The 22,704-nt window shown below is 43.6% G+C and overlaps 1 protein-coding gene across 1 annotated transcript in view; it reads left to right on the forward strand.

Annotated features, from left to right (window-relative positions):
- The window catches only part of LOC138526129 (amine oxidase [flavin-containing]-like), a 569,128-nt gene that overhangs the window by 396,873 nt on the left and 149,551 nt on the right, over window positions 1–22,704 (forward strand). Inside the window, exon 9 of the mRNA XM_069636504.1 lies at window positions 11,509–11,605. Within this exon, the coding sequence (XP_069492605.1) occupies window positions 11,509–11,605 (97 nt within the window). The remainder of the gene's footprint in view (window positions 1–11,508; window positions 11,606–22,704) is intronic.

The raw sequence follows: 22,704 nt of genomic DNA on the forward strand, positions 1-22,704 counted from the left end.
TTGCTTTACTACTTGCCACTCCGCCCTAGTCCACCTTACCTTATCCACTGTTGTTATCCGACAATAACAGCCACAACCTCTATGAGGTCTTCCCTCACATGGTATCTACACCTACATTAGCTAATTTAGCTACAACGATGGCTTAAAAGTACACAACATGTACACCTCTATTCCACTATTATTATTAGTGTTAGGTCTTATCGGGGCTGCCTACCAGCACTCTCTAATACCACTCCTTATGAGTGGGTGCCACCCTTGCTTAAATATGAACACAACCAAAGTCCATGCCTCTGAGATCAGAAACTCTCCCTTTCTACCATCACTTAACCTCGACATACTTAATGCCTCAATCAGGCCTACCACATTCCTACGTAAGTTATGTCTTGACTTCATATGCCATAACAAGACCTCTTCAGCTAACGCCTTTGTTTTAAACCTACCTACTAATAAGTGCACCACAGTTCCTACCATGGCTATACCCACAAATGTCCCATCAATGACATAACTACAGGCTTCGTTCTAGACTACCAACATACAACCAGACTTTACTCAAAGACAACCTTAACAAATCTACCTCAACTACCAAGAAAAATTCCTTATGGGGAACTCAGCGGTAAAGAAAATCTCAAATATCCAAAATAAGAATCCAAAAAATTCTAAACCGAGTGCCACCATCTCTGACTCCAAATTAATGATCAAGGGAGCACTAATAAATGCTAATTCTACGATAGCTCATGCCACTGACATAGCTGACATCATTCTAGCCAAGAATCTGGACTTCCTAGCCGTAACAAAATCCTGGCTGCATGCTGCTGCTGGCCCGTCACTTCTACTAGCGGTGCCAGACAATTACTCTATCATTAGAGTTGACAGACCTGACTCCAGAGGAGGGGGTATTGCCATCATCTCTAAAACTAACTTAGACTTGAAAATAGCCGTTACACCGACACCCTCCTCTTGCGAATTGCTCTCAGCTAAACTGCCGATATTGCATACAAGTATCATCACAATTCATTTAATTTACATACCCCCAGCGCCTATAGGCTGATTCGAGGAAGACATGATGACTCTACTATCTGACAATATTAAAACCTCCTCGCAAATTCTCATACTAGGCGACTTTAACTTAGGTTTTAATGACCCTAATGACCTCCAAGCATTATCATTAGCCAACACTCTGACCAAACATGGATTCACGCAAAAACTTACCCAACCTCCTCATGAGAAAGGGAGGACCCTTGATTGGGTAGCAGACCTAAACTGTAACATAACAGTTACTGATATCCTTCCACAACCTTGGACCGATCACCACCTTCTTTCTTTTGAATTCGCCATTAATAATCCACCTAACAAAACTAGCCCTACAGTACCGCCGTGCCCAGCAAGAAACAAACAACACATTACTGCAGATACAATTATGCCTCTGGTGATCCCTACCTTAAACTCTCTTCGGAATACCACTGACCCTAACTTAGTAGTAGACTCTTGCAATTCCACAATGACCAAAGCCCTAGACATTGTTGCACCCCTCAAAATATGTGAAGGCAAACCGAGAGCCCACTTGAACTCCTGGTTCACCCCTGAGTTAAAAACCTTATGATTGGAAAAAAGAAAACTTGAATCATTATGGAAACATACCCCTTCCTTAGAGAACAAAACCAACCTGGCCAACCTCTCTGCTAAATACAAAGAAGAGATTGTCTGTACCAAACATGACACCTATAACAATAGAATTAACTAAGCTAGCTCTAGCTCTAATGAGCTCTTCATCTTGAGAGAATGGAGACGCCTAGCCTCGCTACCGACTCATGCCTAAAAGACAAACTCTGGTGCACGAACATTCAGAATGCTCTCACCAACAAAATTGCCACCTTGCAAACTAAAATAGCAGGCAAATGGCGCAACCTGACTACCCTAGCCTCAACCCATCAGTCTTAAAGCCTCCCATTCAACCTTCCCAAGGCTGTAAATTCTCAAAAGTATTAGTACCAGAGGTACAAAAAATCATTGCCTCCCTGAAACTGTCTAGGTGCCAAAGAGACAGCTGTCCGGCACATATTATCAAAGATGGTGCCAGAGACTTGGCCCCCTTCATAACCAAATTAATCAATGCCTCCTTCTCAACAGGTATTGTACCTAGTAACTTAAAGGAATCTTGGGTAATTCCACTACTTAAAAAACAATCCTTAGATCCAACTATTCAAACTAATTACAGGCCAATCACCACGGCCCCATTTCTGCTGAAGTTCCTGGATAGGGTTGCATACTTGCAAATCCAAGAATACCTAGAAGCTAATCAGCTTTTGGGGACTCGACAATCTCGCTTTAGACCTCAGCATGGAACTGAAACAGCCCTGATTGACTTAAAAAGCCAGATTGACGAACTCAAAGACAAAGGAAGACTTGCAATCCTGCTCCTTTTGGACTTATCAGCTGCTTTCGACCTGGTCGACCACAGAGTACTCTCTAATCACCTCGCCACAGCAGCCCATTTCTCCCAGACGGCAATCATTTTTCATACCTAAACAACAGGATCCTGCTGGGCTTCTCACTGTCAGCATCAGCTCACCCCATACCTATCACTAGTGTAGTGCCTCAGGGTTTGTGTGTGTACCCACCATCAATATCTTCACAAAGCCACTGTTTGATGAACTGGACCGTCTGGGTGTCACTTACACGAACTACGCAGATGACACCCAGATCTTCCTCCCTGGGAATAACATTCTAGTGGCCAAAGAAGTAAAAACACTAGGTTTTTTTCTGGATTCTACATCTAACTTACACAAACAAGTTAACGTGACTGCCTCAGCCACCACCTATACAGGCAAACTAATAAGGGCCTGTAGACCACTGCTCTCAACAGAAAGTTGCCTCATTCTAGCCAGAGCACTCATATTGTCCAAACTGGACTATTGTAACAGACTTTACCTGGGTGCTAGTAAGTTAGTGCTCAACAAACTACAAATAATGCAGAACAATGCACCTAGAGCTGCATTAAATATACCAAGGAGAGAGCACATCTCCGCAATAAGAAGACAACACAAATGGCTTTCCATTAAGGAAACGATTGAGTTGAAAACCTTGTGTCTTTCCTTTAAATCCCTAAACCATACAACTTCACCCTACCTAACTGAAATTCAGTATCAGATCTTCCACACAGATCACTAGATCAACTAACACATCTTGCCTGGTGGTCCCGAGATATAAACTAAAAATATCTCTAGGGTGCAGCTTCCCTGTCATGGCAGCCCAATTGTGGAATACCCTCCCACTTGCCATCAAGACGACCCAGCTGTTCGCTAATTTCAAGAGAAACACCATTTCCTGGCTAATTAGTAAGAACTAACTGAAATCAGGAGTCTCTACCTTACATTTCCTTAACAAGTGTAACTGTTCAGGAGTTTCTACCATACTTTTCCTTAACAGGCGTAACTGTTTTGTCTGATACATGCCCTTGTCTGTATCAACTCTGGGATTCTACAAATGTAACTGTAATGTGACTATTTTGCTTATGTCTGTAACAATTTTACTTGTGCCCTAATGCGCCCAGATACCTCAGGGTTAGGTGTGCTATAGAAACAAATAAACAAACAAACAAACAAATAATAATGAAAAAGGCCTATCTTCCCCTATCTCTAAGGGTTTACCCTACCTTACTAAAGAAGAACTTGGGTGCTTGTCGTCAGGGTGGTTTGTCAAACTCAAAATGTCTGTCCACTGTCCAAGCTAACCTACTCTAGCCATACCACTAACAAAAGACATTAACATAAACAGCTCCAGGAGAATGAGCCCCTTCTCCTGGTGCAATAGGATCAAATTTAGGGCATGTTTCTATTGGTCTCTTATAATAGTTCAACTTCTGCACTTGTAGAGAATACCTGGAGAATGACTCCCTTCTCCTGGTCCCACAGTTCAACAACTGCAATCTCCTCCTGGTTGATTTGGTTAGCCTCCAAGCTGCTGTTTAGTAAACTTTTGCCTTAGTTTCTGATTCAACAATTTAGGTCGCAGAATCAAGAGAATCACTCCATTCTCCTAGTTCAGTTGGTTGAACCATTGGCTAACTTTAGATAGTTTCCTGCAACCGTTTTTCATCAACCTTTGCACTACTTTCCAGGCTTCTCTTAGCTTAGGGCTTGTTTAAAAGTCAAAAACTTTGGTTGTTTCCAACACACAATTATCTGTCTTCTTTCATTCCCTTCCTCTTGTTGGTTAAAACAAGGAGAGATGTTACTGTAGTGTCCTTGATCTCTTCATACACTCTGACAAAAGAGATTGTTCTCATTGCTCGCTCTAGCCTGAATGTCTCTTTTGATGATAGTGTGTTGAGGGAGAGTACTCCCGATGTGTTCTTCTCTTTCAGTCTCTTTGACACCGCTGAGCTGAGGAAGATCACTAGTGATGTATTCTTCTCACTTGATACTTCTATCCCAACTCTGGAGACGAGGGAGATTACTACCAAGGCTTTTTTTTTACTTTCAATATTTTTTATACAATTGCTGAGATTACTCCCGATATCTTCTTCCCATTTGGTACTGAGATGAGGGAGTTTACTCCTTATGCCTTCGTTACCTTTGGTACTTTTGAGGCAAATACTGAGATGAGGGAGATTTCTCCCGAAGGCTTTCTTCCCATTCAATATTCTTTATAAAGTTACTGAGAGGAGGGATATTACTCCTGATGCCTTTCTTATATTCAGTACTTTTAATACAGTGACTGAAGTGGGGGATATTACTCCTGATTCAGTACTTTTAATACAGTGACTGAAGTGGGGGGGATTACTCCTGATGTTGTCTTTAGTTTCAGCACCCTTCTCCCCCTGACTCCCATTACTTCTTCTTTGTTGGAGCCACATTGCAGTTCTTCCTGGGGTGTTGGGTTGATGCTCCCCGAGGAACGTTCTCTCTACTTCTCTTTCTGCTCCCCTCTGCCATGCTTTGGTTCCTCTGGCTCCCCAGCCAGATGGTGTTGGTGCAGTTAATGGAGCGCTCGGTCCACCTGCTCAAGGTCACGCCACCGCCGGTTGATTTCAAGCTTCCAGTCAGGCCTGCTCTGGGTTGGTTCGTAAAAGTCTCCTACGATCTGCTATCATTGTCCTCCCAACTGCAGGTTCGCTTGCCCGATGTAGCTTCTTGCTCCCAGTTTTGAACTTCCTAGGTCTGCCAGGTGTCACACCTGCTTTGCTTCTCATTGGGTCCTTTCTCTATTTTTATTACCTTCAGCTGGGTCCTTCCCAGCAGAGTGTCACAGTCTTTTGTTTGTGTCCATTAGGTATTCTTCATGCCCCCTTGAGGCCCTCTCTTCCCATTACCTTCTGTACTTGCCAAAGGAGTAGTTTGATAACTCCATCCATCTTCTTCTTCACAGTACTCCTGGAAGATGACTTGAGAACAAACTGTATGTCCATTTTAGACTTCCTGATCTTGGTGGTATCAAGAAAGAAAGAAAGAAAGAAAGAAAGAAAGAAAGAAAGAAAGAAAGAAAGAAAGAAAGAAAGAAAGAAAGAAAGAAAGAAAGAAAGAAAGAAAGAAAGAAAGAAAGAAAGAAAGAAAGAAAGGGAGTAGTGTTAAAATAGCACACAGTAGTGCTTTCGGACTCTTTCTCAGCAGACTTTATGGATTGCATGGACTCAAGGCAAGAGGGTTAGGGTGTTCCATCATGGAATGGGAGTCCTTATCTCCATTAGGGGAGTCTCTCCCTGTGAGGACACGCTTTCTGCCACCCTTTGGTGGAATGTTGCATAGTGGGGTCACCTTCCTAGCCTCACAGGGAAGGGCTCACCCTGGGGAGAAGTGACATGATCCCATGAATCGTCACACATTGTGTGATCTATGTCAGTAGGCTGGTGTTATACTGCGAGAGAGAGGAGTGGCCAGAGCGGAACATCTGTGTCAGTTCCATGTTGCCACATGGAAGGAATGCCTGAACAAACCAAGAGTGAGACAGATTTTTCTTTCTCTTTTTTCTGCACTCTCAGTTTTATGTTCCATTTTCCTTTCTCAGTGTTTTCTTAAGAAATACAAAAAATACAAAAGAAAAAACCTTAACAAATATAAAACAAAAAACCTAACAAGAAAGTATTTGATTTAATTATTAGAAATATGCTGAAAATCCAGAAAAAATGAAGGATTGTCTTTATACAAAAGCTGTTACTTTTCCTCCCTGAAAAATGAAGGGTCATCATTTGCACAAAATCTGCTCCTTGAAAAATGGTGGAAGGTCATCCCTTGTACGAAAGCTGCCCCGTGAAAAATTGTTAGGGGACAACCCTTGTATGAACAAAATCTGGTCCTTGAAAAAAAAACTGCCATCCCTTGTGCAAAATCTGCCCAATGTAAAAAGAAGGGACATTCCTTGTTCGAAAGTCGCTCCTTCAAAAATTAAGGCTCATCCCTTGTACGAAAGCTGCTCCTTGAATAATTGTTAAGGGACATGCATTCGTGCACCAGAGTTTGTCTTTACAAACAAAAGCCAATCCTTTAAAAATTAAGTGTCATCGATTGAACGAAAGGTTTTATTTGCTTTATGTTCTTGTTTCTCAGAAAAAAATGTTTTATAACTGTTGGGAAGTTTTATTTTTTGAGCTTTTTCTTTTGAGTTTTTAAAACTAAACATAATGGAGTACGTGAACTGAGGGCACGGGGGGGAATTAGAACTTGAAGTGACTTTAATTAATTGAGCTGATTCGAGAATCTTTAAATCTGCTGGCGCCTATGGGCTTGAAAAGTCTTGAATTCGATCAAGTCACATCTTTGGACAAAGCGTACTCCCCACAGTATGAATGCTTGAACCAAATCAAAATGCTCAGAACCAAATCATGGTGCTATTGAATCTACGCAAGAGTCGAGCTGCAGCTTGACTCTATATAAAAACATATGATACGAGTCACAAATCTCACCAGACGACTTACTAAAAGCTCGTCCTGCACTACCAATGAACTATTAGTTCCTTTATCATTGAAAGTTTATCCATGGATTACTGAAAGGTGTACCCCTATACACAATCCCCGTAACAGCAGACGAGCCATGAATATGTTGGGTAATTTAGTACTACCAGATGCTCAGAGGTATAGTGTTCTTTATATTTACTACTGCCTGGAAAACAAAATCAGCAAAAAACATCAAAGGGCAATGACAATGTACCTGTAATTTGATACAGTATTCAGAATGAATTGTAGTTAATGTATATTCAGTGAAAATATTACAGTGCCCTATATTTGTTAGTCTATAACTAAGAATTGTGTCCTACGCACAAGGTGTTGCCGCAATGTAGGCATATTTATGTTTCTGTCTCAACCCTTTCACTTCCTTTAAGTTGTATGCAATATGATACAGCATTTCAATTTTAGTTTATTCTGTAATAGTATTGATGCACCTCATATTTTCTATTCCATAACTGGAAATTGTTCTTTAGCACAATGATTTGTTGCAATGTAGGTGTACAGATGGGCCTGTCATAGCCCTTTCACTGCCTTTAGGCTGTCGTTATAGGAAAGTATTGAATTCATTTCAGGCATGAATGCATTGCCATATATGTAACTCTGTTGGAGATGAAGAGAGTTATTATGTTCACTCCTTACCCTCCAACTGCGTATTCGATTAAGACCCGCCCACTGACAGATTCTGAGGCACAAACTAAAGCTAGATCCAATTGGCTGCTCTTAACTGCTCTTGCTCTCGTGGATCGCAACTCCCCAGGAGTGCCTGATAGGTTGTCAGGGCTCTAGACAAGTATGAGTTAATCACTTGAATGAGTTTGTGCACAATCAGACTGTCACCATACCTCCAGACCGACACCCTACACTCTCCAAACAGCCAACAGCATTTTCCAAGCACTTCTCAAATGCTTGCGCGCAAATGCACGTGGCCAGTTGTATATGAGGGTACTTCCGGGGTGTAGGGGATGGAGCTAATTTGTAAGTCCAATTTCTGTGCCTAAAAATAAAAATAAAACATCTATAAGATTGTCTACCAAGTCTATGAAGTCCCAGCAGCATAGATAGTCCAACAACTGAGTCAGTGGATCCTTAGTTCGTAGTTAGTTTATCGAGACAAATGCACCCTTTCTCTCCAGCAGGACCAGCTGGACAGCCAACACCACTTACCAAGCACTTCTCAAATGCGCATGGCCAGTTCTATTTGAGGGTACTTTGCAAGTCCAATTTCTGTGCCCTTCTCTCCAGCAGGACCAGCAGGACTGCCAACTGCACTTTCCAAGCACTTCTCAAATGCGTATGCGCAAATGTGCTCGGCAAGTTCTACATGAGGGTATTTCCGAGGTGTAGGGTACAGAGCTAATTTGTGAGTCCAATTTCTGTGCCGTGGGCCTTCCGCCACATTGTTCCCACCTCTCTAAAAGAAAGAGCCTTCTCCTTTATGAAATCCATTTTGCACAGTCCATCTCTTTTGTTATGTTCCTCTGTCCTAGTCCTTCCAAATACTTCCAAATACTTGTTCTCCTTTGTCGCGGTCCTCCTTTTTCATAGTCTTTTGTTCTAGTCCTCCACCGTCGTCCCAGTTCTTCTCGTTTATCATAACACGTCATCATATTGCCTTTCCTTCATTATAGTAATTTGTTATAGCCTTTCTATCCTAGCCCTTCTACTTTGTCCAGGTCCTTCTCCTTCATTGTAGTCCTCTGTCTTAGTCCCTTTACTCTGTCCAAGTCCTTTGTCCTTATCCTTCTTCATCATAGTCCTTCTTCTTACACCTACTTCTCCAAAGTCCTTTATACTAGTCCATCTCCTTCTTCATAGTCCTCAAAATAGTCTTTCTCCATGATTGCCCTTTGCACTAGTCCTTCTCCTTCTGAATATTTAGTCTTTCTTCTGCATCATAATTCTTAATCCAAGTCCTTATCCTTCATCATAGTTATGTTATGTTATGTTATTTGGCATTGGTTTAGCTCATACTGCGGTGTTACAACGCCTATCTATTAGAGACAGAATAAGAGTAAAATTGCCACTTCTACAGTAAGTAATACGTTCAACCTTGAGAGTCTCAGCCCACTCTCTTCTCGATTAGCTTAAATCGGAAGAGACTAGCAATAAAACCAGGGAAAGGAAAAGAGAGTCAGCCCAGGGGAGTGAAGAGAGTCAATGTTTCTCTTCAAACTAAACCATGTGGCATCTAATGGGATTGACAATTTTTAATAGCCCATTGATTGTCACACCGCTCCTGGGGTACTCATTGTAAAAATGACACAACTTCGGGAAATGGGATAAGTTCCCAATCCCATAAACACACACACAGACTATACAATCACCACTTCCCATGTGGGGTCAACTTTTTGCTCATGGAAAGTGGGACAATGTAAAAGTTTGCTCAAGACTAAAATGGGGGCAAATTGGAGCCCTTTTAGATGATACAAACAACCGCTGTTATGGCTTAAAAGTGATGTGGGGTGGAAAGCGCTTCGGAAGACTGTAGTCTGTGCAAATATGGATATGCATATAGTAATTAGAATTAGGGGACTATTTTATTACTAGCCGAGATGACTAGTTTAAAACATTACACAATTCATGCAGAACATTGTATTTAGGCACAGAGGTGAAGGCTATATCAGTGACTATGTGACAGCTGAATCAAATGTTTTCGTGGGACTCAGTTGTATTCTATAGGTTCAGTGCAAGTGGGAGGATGGGTATTATAGTCCATCAACCTCTAGGGAAACTGTCTACAGTTGAGGGCTCTACTATACTTTACATACAGAACACATGCACACTGAATAACATGTAGTCAAGGGAAAACAACCTGCAACCCTGCACTCCCACTACTGGCTTCATACATAATGGTTCCATTTCACTAGCTCACACTGTCCTTGCACTCTCTCTCTCTCTCTCTCTCTCTCTCTTTCTCTCTCTCTCTCTCTCTCTCTCATCAATACATTGTGGATCATATGCAGCAAATCAAGCATCTGGGAAGGAAGGACTACGTATTCTGTAAACTCCAGTCAATTACTATAAGCAACAACTAAGGGCTATGGGAGACAAGAGCCTTTGTTCCAGAGAAAGGGCTGCTTGAAATTTGGGGCCGCAGTCACCCATTTGCCTTGCTTATCATGCTGGTTGGTAGGCTGAGAGATGCCTCAAAGCTCACTCTGCCATACACAGGAGCTGTGCTCAGTGGGCAGCTTGGAATTCTGCCCATCAGGGCAAGGCCTGCAGGGCAATAAAAGCATTTGTCAGGTTTTCGTCTGGGCTATAATCCCTGGTAATTTCACCCAGAGGTCTTCCTTGCTGTCTCCCTCAAGCCCCAAACTCATCTCACACAGTCTGCAGTGAAAATCCCCCTCCACTGCCATCAACAGACACAAACTCACTAGGTTTTGACGTGGCACCAGGCTTTCGGTATTAGCAATATAGTCCATCATAGTCCTTCTCCTTCATCATATTCCTTCATCATAATTTTCCCTGGAGCCCATCTTCATTGTTTTTCTACTTTGGTTTGTTCCTTCTCCTTAATTATAGTCATTTATCGTAGTCCATCTCATTTATCATGGTCCTTCATGCAAGTCCTTCTCCTTTATGCCAGTGTACCTCCTACATCATAGTCTTTCATCCTAGTACTTCTCCATCATAGTAATCTGCCCTACACCTTCTCCTTCGCCATAGTCCTTCATCATAGTCCTTCTTTATAGCCTATCTTCTAAGACCTCCGGAAAAGTTCTTCATCATAGTCGTACACCTTCTTCATACTTCTTTTATAGTCCTTAATCTTAGACCCTCTTCTTCCTCATAATCCCTTTCCTTCATTAAAGCCCTTCATCATAGTCATTTTCCTTTGCTATGGTTCTTCATACAGTCCTTCCTCATAATGCTTTGTCATAGTCTTCCTCATTCATCATAGTAATACGTCGTAGTCCTTTTGGTTTATTATAGCCCTTCATCATAGTGCTTCAACATTGCGCTCTTCCTTTATCATAGTCCTTCATCATAGTTGTTCTTCTTCATCGTAGTTCTAGTCCTTCATCCCTGTCCTTTACCCGCATCCTAGTCTTTTGTCACATTACATTCCACCTTTGGTATAGTCATTCATCATAGTCCTTCTCTCTCATCACATTCCTTTGTGCAAGCCCTTTATCTTCATCATAGTCATTCACCATAGTCATTTCTCATAGTCGTTTCTTATAGTCCTTTGTCATAATGCTTTTCCTTCATCATAGTCCTTCCTTCTAGTCCTCTACCCTGTCATTTCCCTTTTATGAATAATGTATAAGGTAACAGAAGCAAATCTGTGATGCTAAACGAATCTCCTGATTTTGCTCCAGCACATATTTGTGTGAATCAGACCCAATGGCAACAGTAAGGTTTTCACATCTATAATCACGTTTGCCTATGATTTCTGTTTAAAGGTTGTGTATTGTATTTTTTCTCTTTCCCATCCTCTGTTAGCCGGCAGAGATGCACTCCATTATTCCTTGCTAGTGTCTTTAAAACAGTGCATCCATGAAGTGTTATTACCCATGAGTATTTCTAACACTTGCTTTACTACTTTTGCCACTCTCTAGATTACTGTGGCACCATGGTGATTGAAGATGAGGACGCAGCAATTGGACTCACTCTGGATGACACCAAACCAGATGGCACTGTCGCTGCCATTATGGGGTAAGGTTTATTAGGATGTATAAGAAGGAGAATTAAAAATATCTAAGCAGATAACAGTCACAATGAATATGTATTAAAATACTGTAAGAATCTTCATCTGATAATTACATAAGAAGATATTCAGAGCACATCAGGCCATTGGGGATTTTGATTTATCTTCCTTTAATGCAAGTTTCTTTTATCGGTTGCAAAATTGCTGCAAATTGTTTATCTTAAACCACGGAGTACAACACGAAATACTAATGTTGAGGATAACACGTGTAAAATAACGCTTGCAGGTTTCATTTTAATTCAAAATTGTTATTTACTGCATCCTTTTGAGTTGAGCAAGAACTTGCAAAAATGAACAAAGTATCTTCCAAAATTGTCTCCTACCCAAGGATGGTGGCACTGACTTCCAGGAGATGAAATGTAAGTGGTAGATTAGCCAACATGAGGCTATAAATTGATGATCTGTACAAAGACTGGATAGAAAAAAGAAGCACCAATCATCACAAGAAAGCAAGAATGACAAGTTACAAATTGGGGACACCCTATTCCCCCCACAAACTGTATATAAAACAAACATCTGATCTGGAACCATTGACTGGCAGGTGAGCTCAAGGAAATTACAGATGCAGATGATCTCATGCAAAAGGCCTGAGAACCAGAAACATCAGCATGCCCACAGTGTAGAGATGTCCCCCACATGTGGACATTTCAACATATGTCCAGGCCACTGCATGGATAGTCACACACCTTCGCTGTGGTAGTTGGCCTAGCTGTAGATGCCCACATGTCCAATACCAATCAAAATAACTTTATTCAGCAATCAGGCCATCAAAGTACATCCTATCACATGGTACGTCCTGCCACAAACATTTTCTTTGTTTTTTGGGTTACATCAATTGGGTATATATAAAATGAACTTAACCAGAAACCCATAATGGGACAGAAAAATAAGATACAGTAAATTAAAGCCCCCAGATAGCACTATTCAGAATACCAAAGGCCCATTACATCAGCAATTCTCAGTTGACCATGGCCTCATGGGTGCCAGGTTTGCACAGGATAAAACATGATTATTTCATGTGGTTCCAGGAATATCAACAGTTCCTAGAGGGGGATGTTGGCTGGTTATGATCCCACAACTGGCGATCCAACCATGCTGCCCAGTTTATCCTACGACACCCTTGGCCACTCTCTGATCCCAGAATACTAATTTTACCAGGTTGTATGGATGATAGTGTTTGCTGGGCAGTCTGTAACAACCCTTGAGGGCTTGCCTGGCCACAAAACCACAAACCTTGACAGAGCGGAGCCAGTGTAGGTATTTATTCAGAAGAGGATCCCTTGGCTCCCGCGTATTGGATTGTAGTTTGGATACCCCATGTAAGAACACTGTAGCATTGCTTAACCTCCCATCCGCAAGTCCTACTATCTCTCTCCCCCTATGACACTGTCTGTGAGCTCGAATCCCTTTTTCAATTTGGCCTTGGGTACTCGATATTCTGTGTCTGTGGGACTCCACTGAGGTTGGCTCTACACCAATATGGGGGGCTTACTAAGAGCCTTAGATGTTATATTCCGCAATCGATGTTCAGCCGCAGGCTGCATTGCAAACCCAGGGGTTTTAGTTGCTCCAAGGGCCATTGATGGGGCAATGTCCGTGGTTGCATTTACAGAGGCTGGATTAAGGTCAGCGTCCCTCGTTTTGGGAAACAAGGGGCATGGTTCCACCGGTTTAGAAGGGCATTCTGAGGGTAAACATCGGGACCCCTTAGCATAGGGTGCAATGATGGATGACTCCCCCCTGGGAAGCCCCACCTCCTTTCCTCTGGGCAGCTATCAACTCTAGTAGCAGCTTTTTGATAATTGCCAGTTCTTTAGACACCTGTTCACAACTGCATCCCCTAACAGGATGCTCTTCCTCCAAAAGGAAATCTGGCAATGGTTGGGCACCCTGTAAGGTTGATTTAGGGGCCCTGAATGGAGTTCAGTGAAGAAAGGAACTGGTCCCTAAGAATTTAGATAGGATGGTTTCACTCTGCGTGCTGCAGGTGAAGCTGGGAGAGTACTTGTCTTCAAGAGCGACCTGAGTCACAGTCTCCATGTCCACTAATGCCAAGGGGATCTGGGGGTGCGTTGCAAATGAGGACAGAGAGGTGTTGGTAATAATGACTGGCCCAGGTGGGGAGACCTGACACATGCTCACGGGGGTGTGGGGAGCATAGGAAGCAGGTTCTCCTTCTCAAGGTTTGGCAAATCCAGCAAGCAGGGGTTGGCCAATGCAAGTACCATAGGAGGCGAGATGGAAGCTCAGGTGAAGGCAGGGGGACTTGGTCAAAATGGGCTCCAACTGTGGGAGCTGGGTTTACTGTCTGGAATTGGTAAACCTCTTTGGACAGGGGATAGATCCCCCCAGAAAAGTTGAAAAAGTTGCTAGGCTTTCCCCTCTTGGTGACAGCCCATTCGCCCTCAGGGATCTGTGGGCAAGCCCACCGGGTTCTCTTCAGCGCCAGGGTCCTACGCTTTGGCTTAAGCTCCGATTGGTGTTGTAGCACAGACGGTAGAGTGTGCTGGTTATGGAGAGAAGGTGGCAGGTGAAAAAAAGCTGGGAAGCCCTGGGGATAGGGCAATGATATCAGTGGCCACAGCTATTGTCGCCATTATGGGGGAGGTGAGCAAAATATCAGTCAGCAAGACAGTCAAACAGCCCGGGGGAATATAGGGAGTGGGCACAGGTAGTCAGAGGATCGATGAGCACAGCAGGCCAGCAGGGTAATGTCAGGCGAAAACGTAGGTGGCCCCCTCTAGCTCCCTTGGTCGGGCTCCTCACCTCCTCCGGCGCCTCTGTGCTTCCTATTTCTTCCCCAAATTGAAGCAATGGGAAGGTGATGTCCTCCTTCACTCGTTGAAGCGTTGGGTCACTAGATCGCAACTGGGTGGTCCTGGGACAAGGTAGCTCCTTTGGCAGGTCAACTGTTTCTGAGGTCCGCCCCAGAATAATATCTGCGGGATGCCACTCACCCCCCTCGTGTGCCGAACTCCCTGCGGGCGTGCAACTCCTGCGTCCTTAATCCCTGCGAGCTTCAGGCCCTGTGGGTATTGGCAGCAGTCTTATGGAGGATCGGGTGGCCCTCCTGGGTGAGCTGAGGAGCAGGAAACGGATATGCAACTCCCGCTCCCTTAGTCCCAGCGGGCATGACCAATACATGGAGCTACATCACCCTCACAACTACACAATCTCATACCTACAGTACCAAACCCAGAGTTATTTTCCTCATTAGGTTTCCAAATCTGCTGGACTGTTCCCACATTTGTTTCACTGCAAGCAAGGGAAAAAGGATTCAGGAACCAGAAACAATAGCACCAAAATCACTGGATGAGGTCTCTAGACAAGTCCTTTCTTTGAATGTCTCTTCTAAACAGGTGCTCTGCTGCTCCTCCAGAACTATCTAGCACAAAATTGTCCCCTTTGCTCGAGCCTTGGCTGATTTCTTCAATCACTCATTTGCCACTGGCTCCTTCTCGCTACTCCTCAAGCACTCCCTTGTGCACCCTCTCCTCAAAAAGCCTTCGGCCGACCCCTCCTGCCTGGCTAATTACCGCCATATCTCCATTACGCCATTCCTGGGAAATCTCTTGGAGAAGTTGGTCATCACCCAGCTGATCCACCACACTGAATCTGTTGGTTGTCTCCACGACCATCAGTCTGGTGTATGAGCAGCCAGAGGCACGGAAACTGCACTTCTGAACACCTGTGAAAACTAGCTCTCATATCTCGATTCCAACTCTCCTTCCATTCTCATCCTTCTAGACCTTTCCTCTGCCTTTGATATGGCCAATAATGCCACCCTTATAAATCAGCTCTGTGATACCCTTGGCATCACAGACCTGGCACTGGACTGGTTGATCTCCTTCCTCTCTGACCGGCCTAGGTTCAACTGTAGGACCTCAGAGAGGATACAGATAATTGTGACTGTAACAGAACCATTATGGTGAGGTGGGCATAGGGGAGGGGGGGACAACCTTTTGCATTTGAAGTTTTCTTTGTTGTGACTTATAAGATATACACATGTTGGATTTTCATGAAAACTCAAAAAAAATTATAGTTTAAAAATAAAGGAACATAGACACCACAAATGCCCAAAAGGACACCTACACAAAGTTAAGGGTGGCCAAACAATCAAGATTCTAATAATGTGGGCTCTAACCGCTAGTAGAACTCTACATTCCAAGTTTCCTCTCACGCATACATGTTTTTGTCTTTTCATTCTTTTTCAGCCCTCTGGCCAGACTCTGCATAGTCCTAAATGATTGCCTATGTCTCCCATGATACAGCCCAACACCAATGCACTTACGTCATTTGCTTCCTTACACAGCCGTGCTGTTCCTTTCCAGTGTCAGTTGTCTGCAGCAAGTCCTCTCCATTTCTTTTTCTTTCCACGCATTGCTGTATCCCAACTGTGTCCGCCTCAGGTCAACAGGTAAATGGCAGGGCACATGCTCACTGATCTCCAACTTCAACCCCACTGCTGTTGTTGCACAATTAGTCCATCCCATTCAAATATTTGAGAAACCTCACTGTCTTCCACCTACCAAACATGCTCTTATAGAATAAGAACCTTTACTAGTAGGGCTCTAATGTGTGGCAGGTGATGTTCACCTTCATGAGAGGCTTTCGCCTTCCGCTCAGGACTACTAACTCGGCCTGTGTCCCCTACCACATACGTAATGGGGGCGCTTGCGCTTCATTAACAAATGAACAACCCAGAGAAGATCCATGCCAGCTATCAAAAGGGATATACATGATGCACAATGATCTTGGTGCTATCAAATAGGCAACATTAGGAGGGCAACAGTAGAAATATGAGAGCAAGAGAACCAGATTGGAACACTATCATCACCTGTATGAAAGAACAAGATACCACTCTAACCAGGGAAAATAATGCAGAACCAGCACAAGCAGAGGAGGGCGTGGCTGCTGTCTCTGAAGGAGTGACTTAAAAGATTGTCGCAGAGTATGTGGAAACTGTATCTCCAGTTCCAACTTCAACTGCAGACACAGAAAATCTGAGTTCAAACTAATCGTATTACAGAGAGCAACATCAGAAGTTCGTGTGAAATGTCTCTGAAAACATCTTGTGATATAGTTATGAATAAGCCTGCTTTTGCAGAGTAAACACATGAAATAAAACAATGCGTTGAAACATTGTGTCATGATCAATAGATTGCTACCACACACAATATGTGAAAATACAGGAGGGAATGACAAAGCAATAGTGATGATACCATCAACCTCTAGCTGTTGCTTCAGTACCAAGGGATCATCAATGTCCTACTTTTATTTAACATGCACATACAACCTCTGTATTGGCTCATCCATTCATTTGGTTTCAGGTTCTTTTCCTGTGTTAATGATAACCATCCTCGCCCAGGTAGATGGTGCATTGAAAGGCCGGGGGCACAGGGGGGCAGTGTTTGACATCAATGAATGCCTGACTGCTATTAATGGTTGGATTACCAACCACTGCCTTAAAATGAACTGGGGATAAAATTAATTTAATTTCCGACTGGGGCCTGATGACCTCTGGAATAATGTATTTTGGCAGACGGTTATGGGAGCTTGGTGTTAAGATTGGCAAAAACCCTTTGTCAGTCTCGTCAGATAATTGCTACAGTGAGTTCCTGCTTTTACATGCCGAAAATAATGAGGGACAGATGTGCCTTCTTGCCACTATCATGGCCTGTTTGGTCTACTGCAGATCTCTTTGTGATGGGCTGCCCTGATTGACTTTTAAGGTGATTGCATATAGTCCAGAATGGAACACAATGCACAAGCGGTAGCCCACAGGTTAATTTTTTAACAAGACAGTGTCCAAAAAGTGGCATAAAAATAGTACCACATCAAGCAAATGGATCCCTGTTGGTTTAAAAACCTAATCTAAAAATATTTAGGCACTTTTTTCACATTTAAATTTAACTATGCAACATGAAATGTAATAAAAAGGGGCGCATACATCCTGAAATTGCACATACTGGCACAAGAACCTGAATAACGTGAGTAAAATCATTAGACAACAACAACTAACCTAAACAAGAACCTGTACGCAAAGCAAGTCAACAACATATGAAAACACAGAGCCAACTCAATATCAAAGAACACCAAATGTGCTACTACCACCAAACACACAGCATGAAATGTCATTTGTGGCAGATGATATCATTAGGAAAAAGCAACACATGGGTGTTTGAGCCCTAATACTGCCATACCTAGGGCTGCATTTGTATGTCAGCCCAGTAGCTTATTAATTTGCTATGTGTATTTACTTCAACACTGGGTAGATGTCACAACTAAATGTGCCCCGATCCCTCAGCAAGGAGGGAGAAACTAGGCTGAATGTAAAGTCGCCAACTTGAGTTTCGGCTCATGTGGGCTGGGCAAATTCAATGCTCAGCCTTCTTCAGGGCATCATGGATTCATGTGAGGTGGCTAAAGCCATTGAAATACACAATCTATCAAATTGTAATAACAGTAGGATTTACTAATGGGTAAAAACAGAATAACTAAAAAAACATGCACCCCACTTCAATTAATATACAGATCAACACACTTGCGATATTGCTCACATGTATAACAGATTTCTTCAACCAATCAAATTCCTACACCTGCGGAAATCTATTCTGCACCCAGTCACTGTGGAGAGCGGAAGTATGCAAAGAAGACCACAATAATTGGTCCCTCTTAGAGTACTCATACCATAGTTACACTAGCATCGGAGAGACCATCAGATAAGTAGAAAGAGAAGCACTAACCTGCACAGTGGCATTCCAAGGAGCAGTACCAGAAAAACATGTATCTCTTGCACTATATAATCCATCATTATTCTAAGAAACATCAAAAGAAACCGTGAACCATCGCTGACCTTGTACACAATGCCTTATTGAAGACGAGAAGCCCCTACTTACCAAGTAATTCCATGCCAAGTGTAAAATTAAGTTGAAGCCATGTGAACCGTGGAAAAACAGAGCGCAGACCCTGGGATGCTGAAAAGCATTCTTTCCAATTATGCAGGGCCGTTTTTAACTTCTGTAAGTGAGGTCATGTGAAATTGCATGTGATTAACCAAATCACATGTGAGTGAACGTTGGGCAGGTGGAACTGGAAATACTGGTGAAAATTAAAAAGTACTATGTACCAGTGTACGGAGAGAGTCCAACACCAAGCCTCTGCTGAATTGAACTTAAAGCCATCTAAAAAGGAATGGCACGAGGAGTATGTACGCAGAGAGACCTAGAGGGTTTAGAGTGAGAGGATACTCATAGTAAAGCTGACCATGAGATTTCATTTAAGCCTGACTCATACATCTTCAAGCAAAAGATCCATTGCTGCTCGAGCCTAATAAACAATTTTAAGTACTAAAGATGCTTGAGTCCGTAGCTACATGGTCGATGACAATTCAGCGCAAATCGCGGTTAGAATGCCCTTGGTTGATGTAATGCTGAACCAAAGAGGCTGGAGTCCCATTGCGTTGTCCGCAAGCGGTGCTAGCATATATTCAGTTTTTTTTTTCTCTTCATGTTCATACCAATGTGCACCTTTTGACAAGGGCATTAACCCGTATACATAACATTTTTGGAATTACAGTGTATGTGGATTCATAGAGTCCAATGTATCTCATGGTAGACAAATGTAGTGCTAGACAAAGTTCACAATCACTTCAATTGCCACATGGAAAATGGCCCACCACAGGACTAAGTGGAAAGTTCCACCATTGGGAGAGGGTAATACTCCTCAGCCCTGTAGATTGAAATCTGTAATGAACCACATTGTCTCAAATGTTTTCCCACTTTTTAAGGCAAACAGCAGGGGCTGTTAGGCACACCCTGTACTGCAAACCAGGCTCCAATGTTTCTTCACAAGCTGTTTAATCCAGGAAGTATTGTGCAAGTATGTAGTCACACAGACCGTGTGCCGGATTTGGGTTGTGGTAATAGCATGGAGTCTCTGTCAGTATAGCAGACGCGCTTGGCTGCATGTTTCAGGAGTTATTAAGGATACACTCTGTCTCTGAAACTGTTCATTAGAGCATTAGCCTATCTGTTATAATCATCTCTATTCGAACAATTCTGTCTGACCCTTAGGAATTGGCCATAGGGTAAGCTCTCAGCAAGTGCACTGGGATGTTGACTGCTAAATCTGTCTCTTTTCTGTACAAATTAGTATAAATCTTACCCTGGTCATGTTTTATAAACAGATCCAGAAATGGTACCTCATTTTTTGTATCAGTGAATGAACTGTTGATTGATGTATTGTCTATTTAGCCATCTATGGACATTTGGATGGTGTCTTCCGTACCGTGGCAAATAAATAATTTGTCATCTATTTACCTTTTCCAGCTCTTAAAGGAGAGTTCCGGGACTTTTTTTTTATTGTCCCTACGGGTCGGCCATGTGTTTGTAAGCATAAATCGGTAGATCGTAGGAAACTTTCCTATGGACCTTACCCGACTTTTCGCCCCTTATCGCACTCGAAATCAGCCTCCATTTTGTGATAATCCTATCATTCCGCCGCATCGACCTGGCTCACCTGCCTTTGCGGCACTAAATCAAATCCCCCGCCCCTGAGCCTGACATCAGCAGACGCGTACTGCCCATTTCAAGCACGTCTCGTGTCAACAATCGCTGCGCCTCAGCTATTGACGTGTTGCCATGGAAATGGCAGGACGCCTCTTTCCCCAATAAGTATAAACAGACCGTTTCACAACATACAGCAGCAGATTTTCGATTCCATTCCTCTCTCTGTGTTACTTTGAGTATTCTGTGACTCGTTTCAGTGCTCTGGTCAGCTACCTTCGCCGCTTGTAGCCCGTGTGAACAGATACCAGTACCACCGCTATAAATTATTTTACTATCTTTACCGCACAATGGCCACAATAATGCCGTATATGTACGAGCCCGAGTACACCGAGGAAGAACTACTGGAAAGGCAAGCACGCGAAAACGATGGGGATTCGGACGGCAGTTGGGAGGACCAGTCAACGGATGAAGAGCCTGGACCATGTCGCATGGACGGCGTCTCCACCTGGTGCACGTGCAATCGGTGCGAGCTAATGCCAACTGAGGAGGAGAACTGCTGCTGCCGTGAAAATTCCGGGTGCTTGGCCTACATTTCGGAAAGCGAGCAAAGTCAGCAGGAAGGCGAGCAAAGTCCGCAATGCATCACCGAGCTGCCAGAGTTCAGGGAAGCCTGCCTCTCACGGACAGTGTTGAGGATGATGATGGTGCTTATGCACGAACTTCGTGGCACTGTTCGTCCGCGTAATCCGAGTAACGAGTAAGTATACTCTGTTTGTGATGTCAGTGATGCCACCACTATTTCATGGTCGTCTCCCACATATAAAATTACATTTACATATCATTGGAACGCATGTAAATTGGTTCCATATAGTGCATTTTCTAGATATAATTTTTTTCTAAGGAAAATGACATGTGTTACCTGAATCGACATTGATAAGAAAGTTTGGTCAGTTTAATACAGTTTGCATCTTTTTTTTTCACAGGTGGTACAGGCTGGTGGCCTATCGTTGCTTCACTTGGTGGCTTCACGGGAGGCTCGGACACCGCGTTCGGAGAGTAATACCTGCCTGTGCGGTACTTGCCATTAGACAACATTTCCCCAGTGACAGTGGACAATACCGCGGATTTTCCCTCGATGTGCTGCAACCTCAACTTTACAATGTGTAATGTTTATTATTTATGTTTAATTAAAATCTAAAATAAAGCCCAACATATATTTTAACAATGGTTGTTTTGATTTTTTAAATGAATCTAGTGTATATTCTCCTGGGAGGGTGAGGTATTTATAAACTCACCCCCCTGCCTTCCATGTAGTAGATCCTGCAGCCATCCTCTTACATTCAGTTAGATGGCCTCTCCTTGGTGAGGCCCTGCGGCAAACGGGTCTTGTCTGCACGACCACCGCCCCGATCCACCCCCCGCCTTATCAAAGGCAGTTCGCACCGGGGTACTTGAGCTGCTGGCAAGTGGAGCTGTCAGGGAGCGATAAAGGCCAAGAGGTGCCAAAGACCATGTACACTTCAAAGTGGTCTATAGAGCATGGGTTTGTTGTTCCCATGTCTACCTCCAGACCCCGTGTCTCCTGCCAAGCATCCCCCTCACGCTGGACGGCCCCCTGCAATCCACATAAGTGTGTCTCCATTCACGAGTCTTCCTGTGTCTTGTCTGCACGACCACCGCCCCGATCCACCCCCCGCCCTATCAAAGGCAGTTCGCACCGGGGTACTTGAGCTGCTGGCAAGTGGAGCTGTCAGGGAGCGATAAAGGCCAAGAGGTGCCAAAGACCATGTACACTTCAAAGTGGTCTATAGAGCATGGGTTTGTTGTTCCCATGTCTACCTCCAGACCCCGTGTCTCCTGCCAAGCATCCCCCTCACGCTGGACGGCCCCCTGCAATCCACATAAGTGTGTCTCCATTCACGAGTCTTCCTGTGTCTTGTCTGCACGACCACCGCCCCGATCCACCCCCCGCCCTATCAAAGGCAGTTCGCACCGGGGTACTTGAGCTGCTGGCAAGTGGAGCTGTCAGGGAGCGATAAAGGCCAAGAGGTGCCAAAGACCATGTACACTTCAAAGTGGTCTATAGAGCATGGGTTTGTTGTTCCCATGTCTACCTCCAGACCCCGTGTCTCCTGCCAAGCATCCCCCTCACGCTGGACGGCCCCCTGCAATCCACATAATGCCACGACATATACACGTCATTCATTCACAAACACACCCCTGGTTCGAATTCTTTATAACCCACTTCATATTTCTAATGAGAACTTCTTTGCGCTTTGCTAGTCAACCCGTGAAGGTGCTGGTTATCTGCTCTTCGTCTCTGTGAACTTCCGTGACCACTTTGAGCAAACTCGTCAGTTTGCAACCTGTGAACTGCTCCCTGTTCTACGACAAGAAACTACTCTGATCCCTGCATCTAACTGTTTGTTCGTCAAGGTAAGTCCATGTACCATAATCATTTTGCGTCCAATTTTTTAATTTATATCTATTTGCTAGTAGTCATCAAATTGCATCCATGTTTTCTTTTCGTTCACGAC

Source organism: Ambystoma mexicanum, chromosome 7p (genome assembly GCF_040938575.1).
Source record: "Ambystoma mexicanum isolate Mex_15411 chromosome 7p, UKY_AmexF1_1, whole genome shotgun sequence".
NCBI lineage: Eukaryota > Metazoa > Chordata > Amphibia > Caudata > Ambystomatidae > Ambystoma > Ambystoma mexicanum.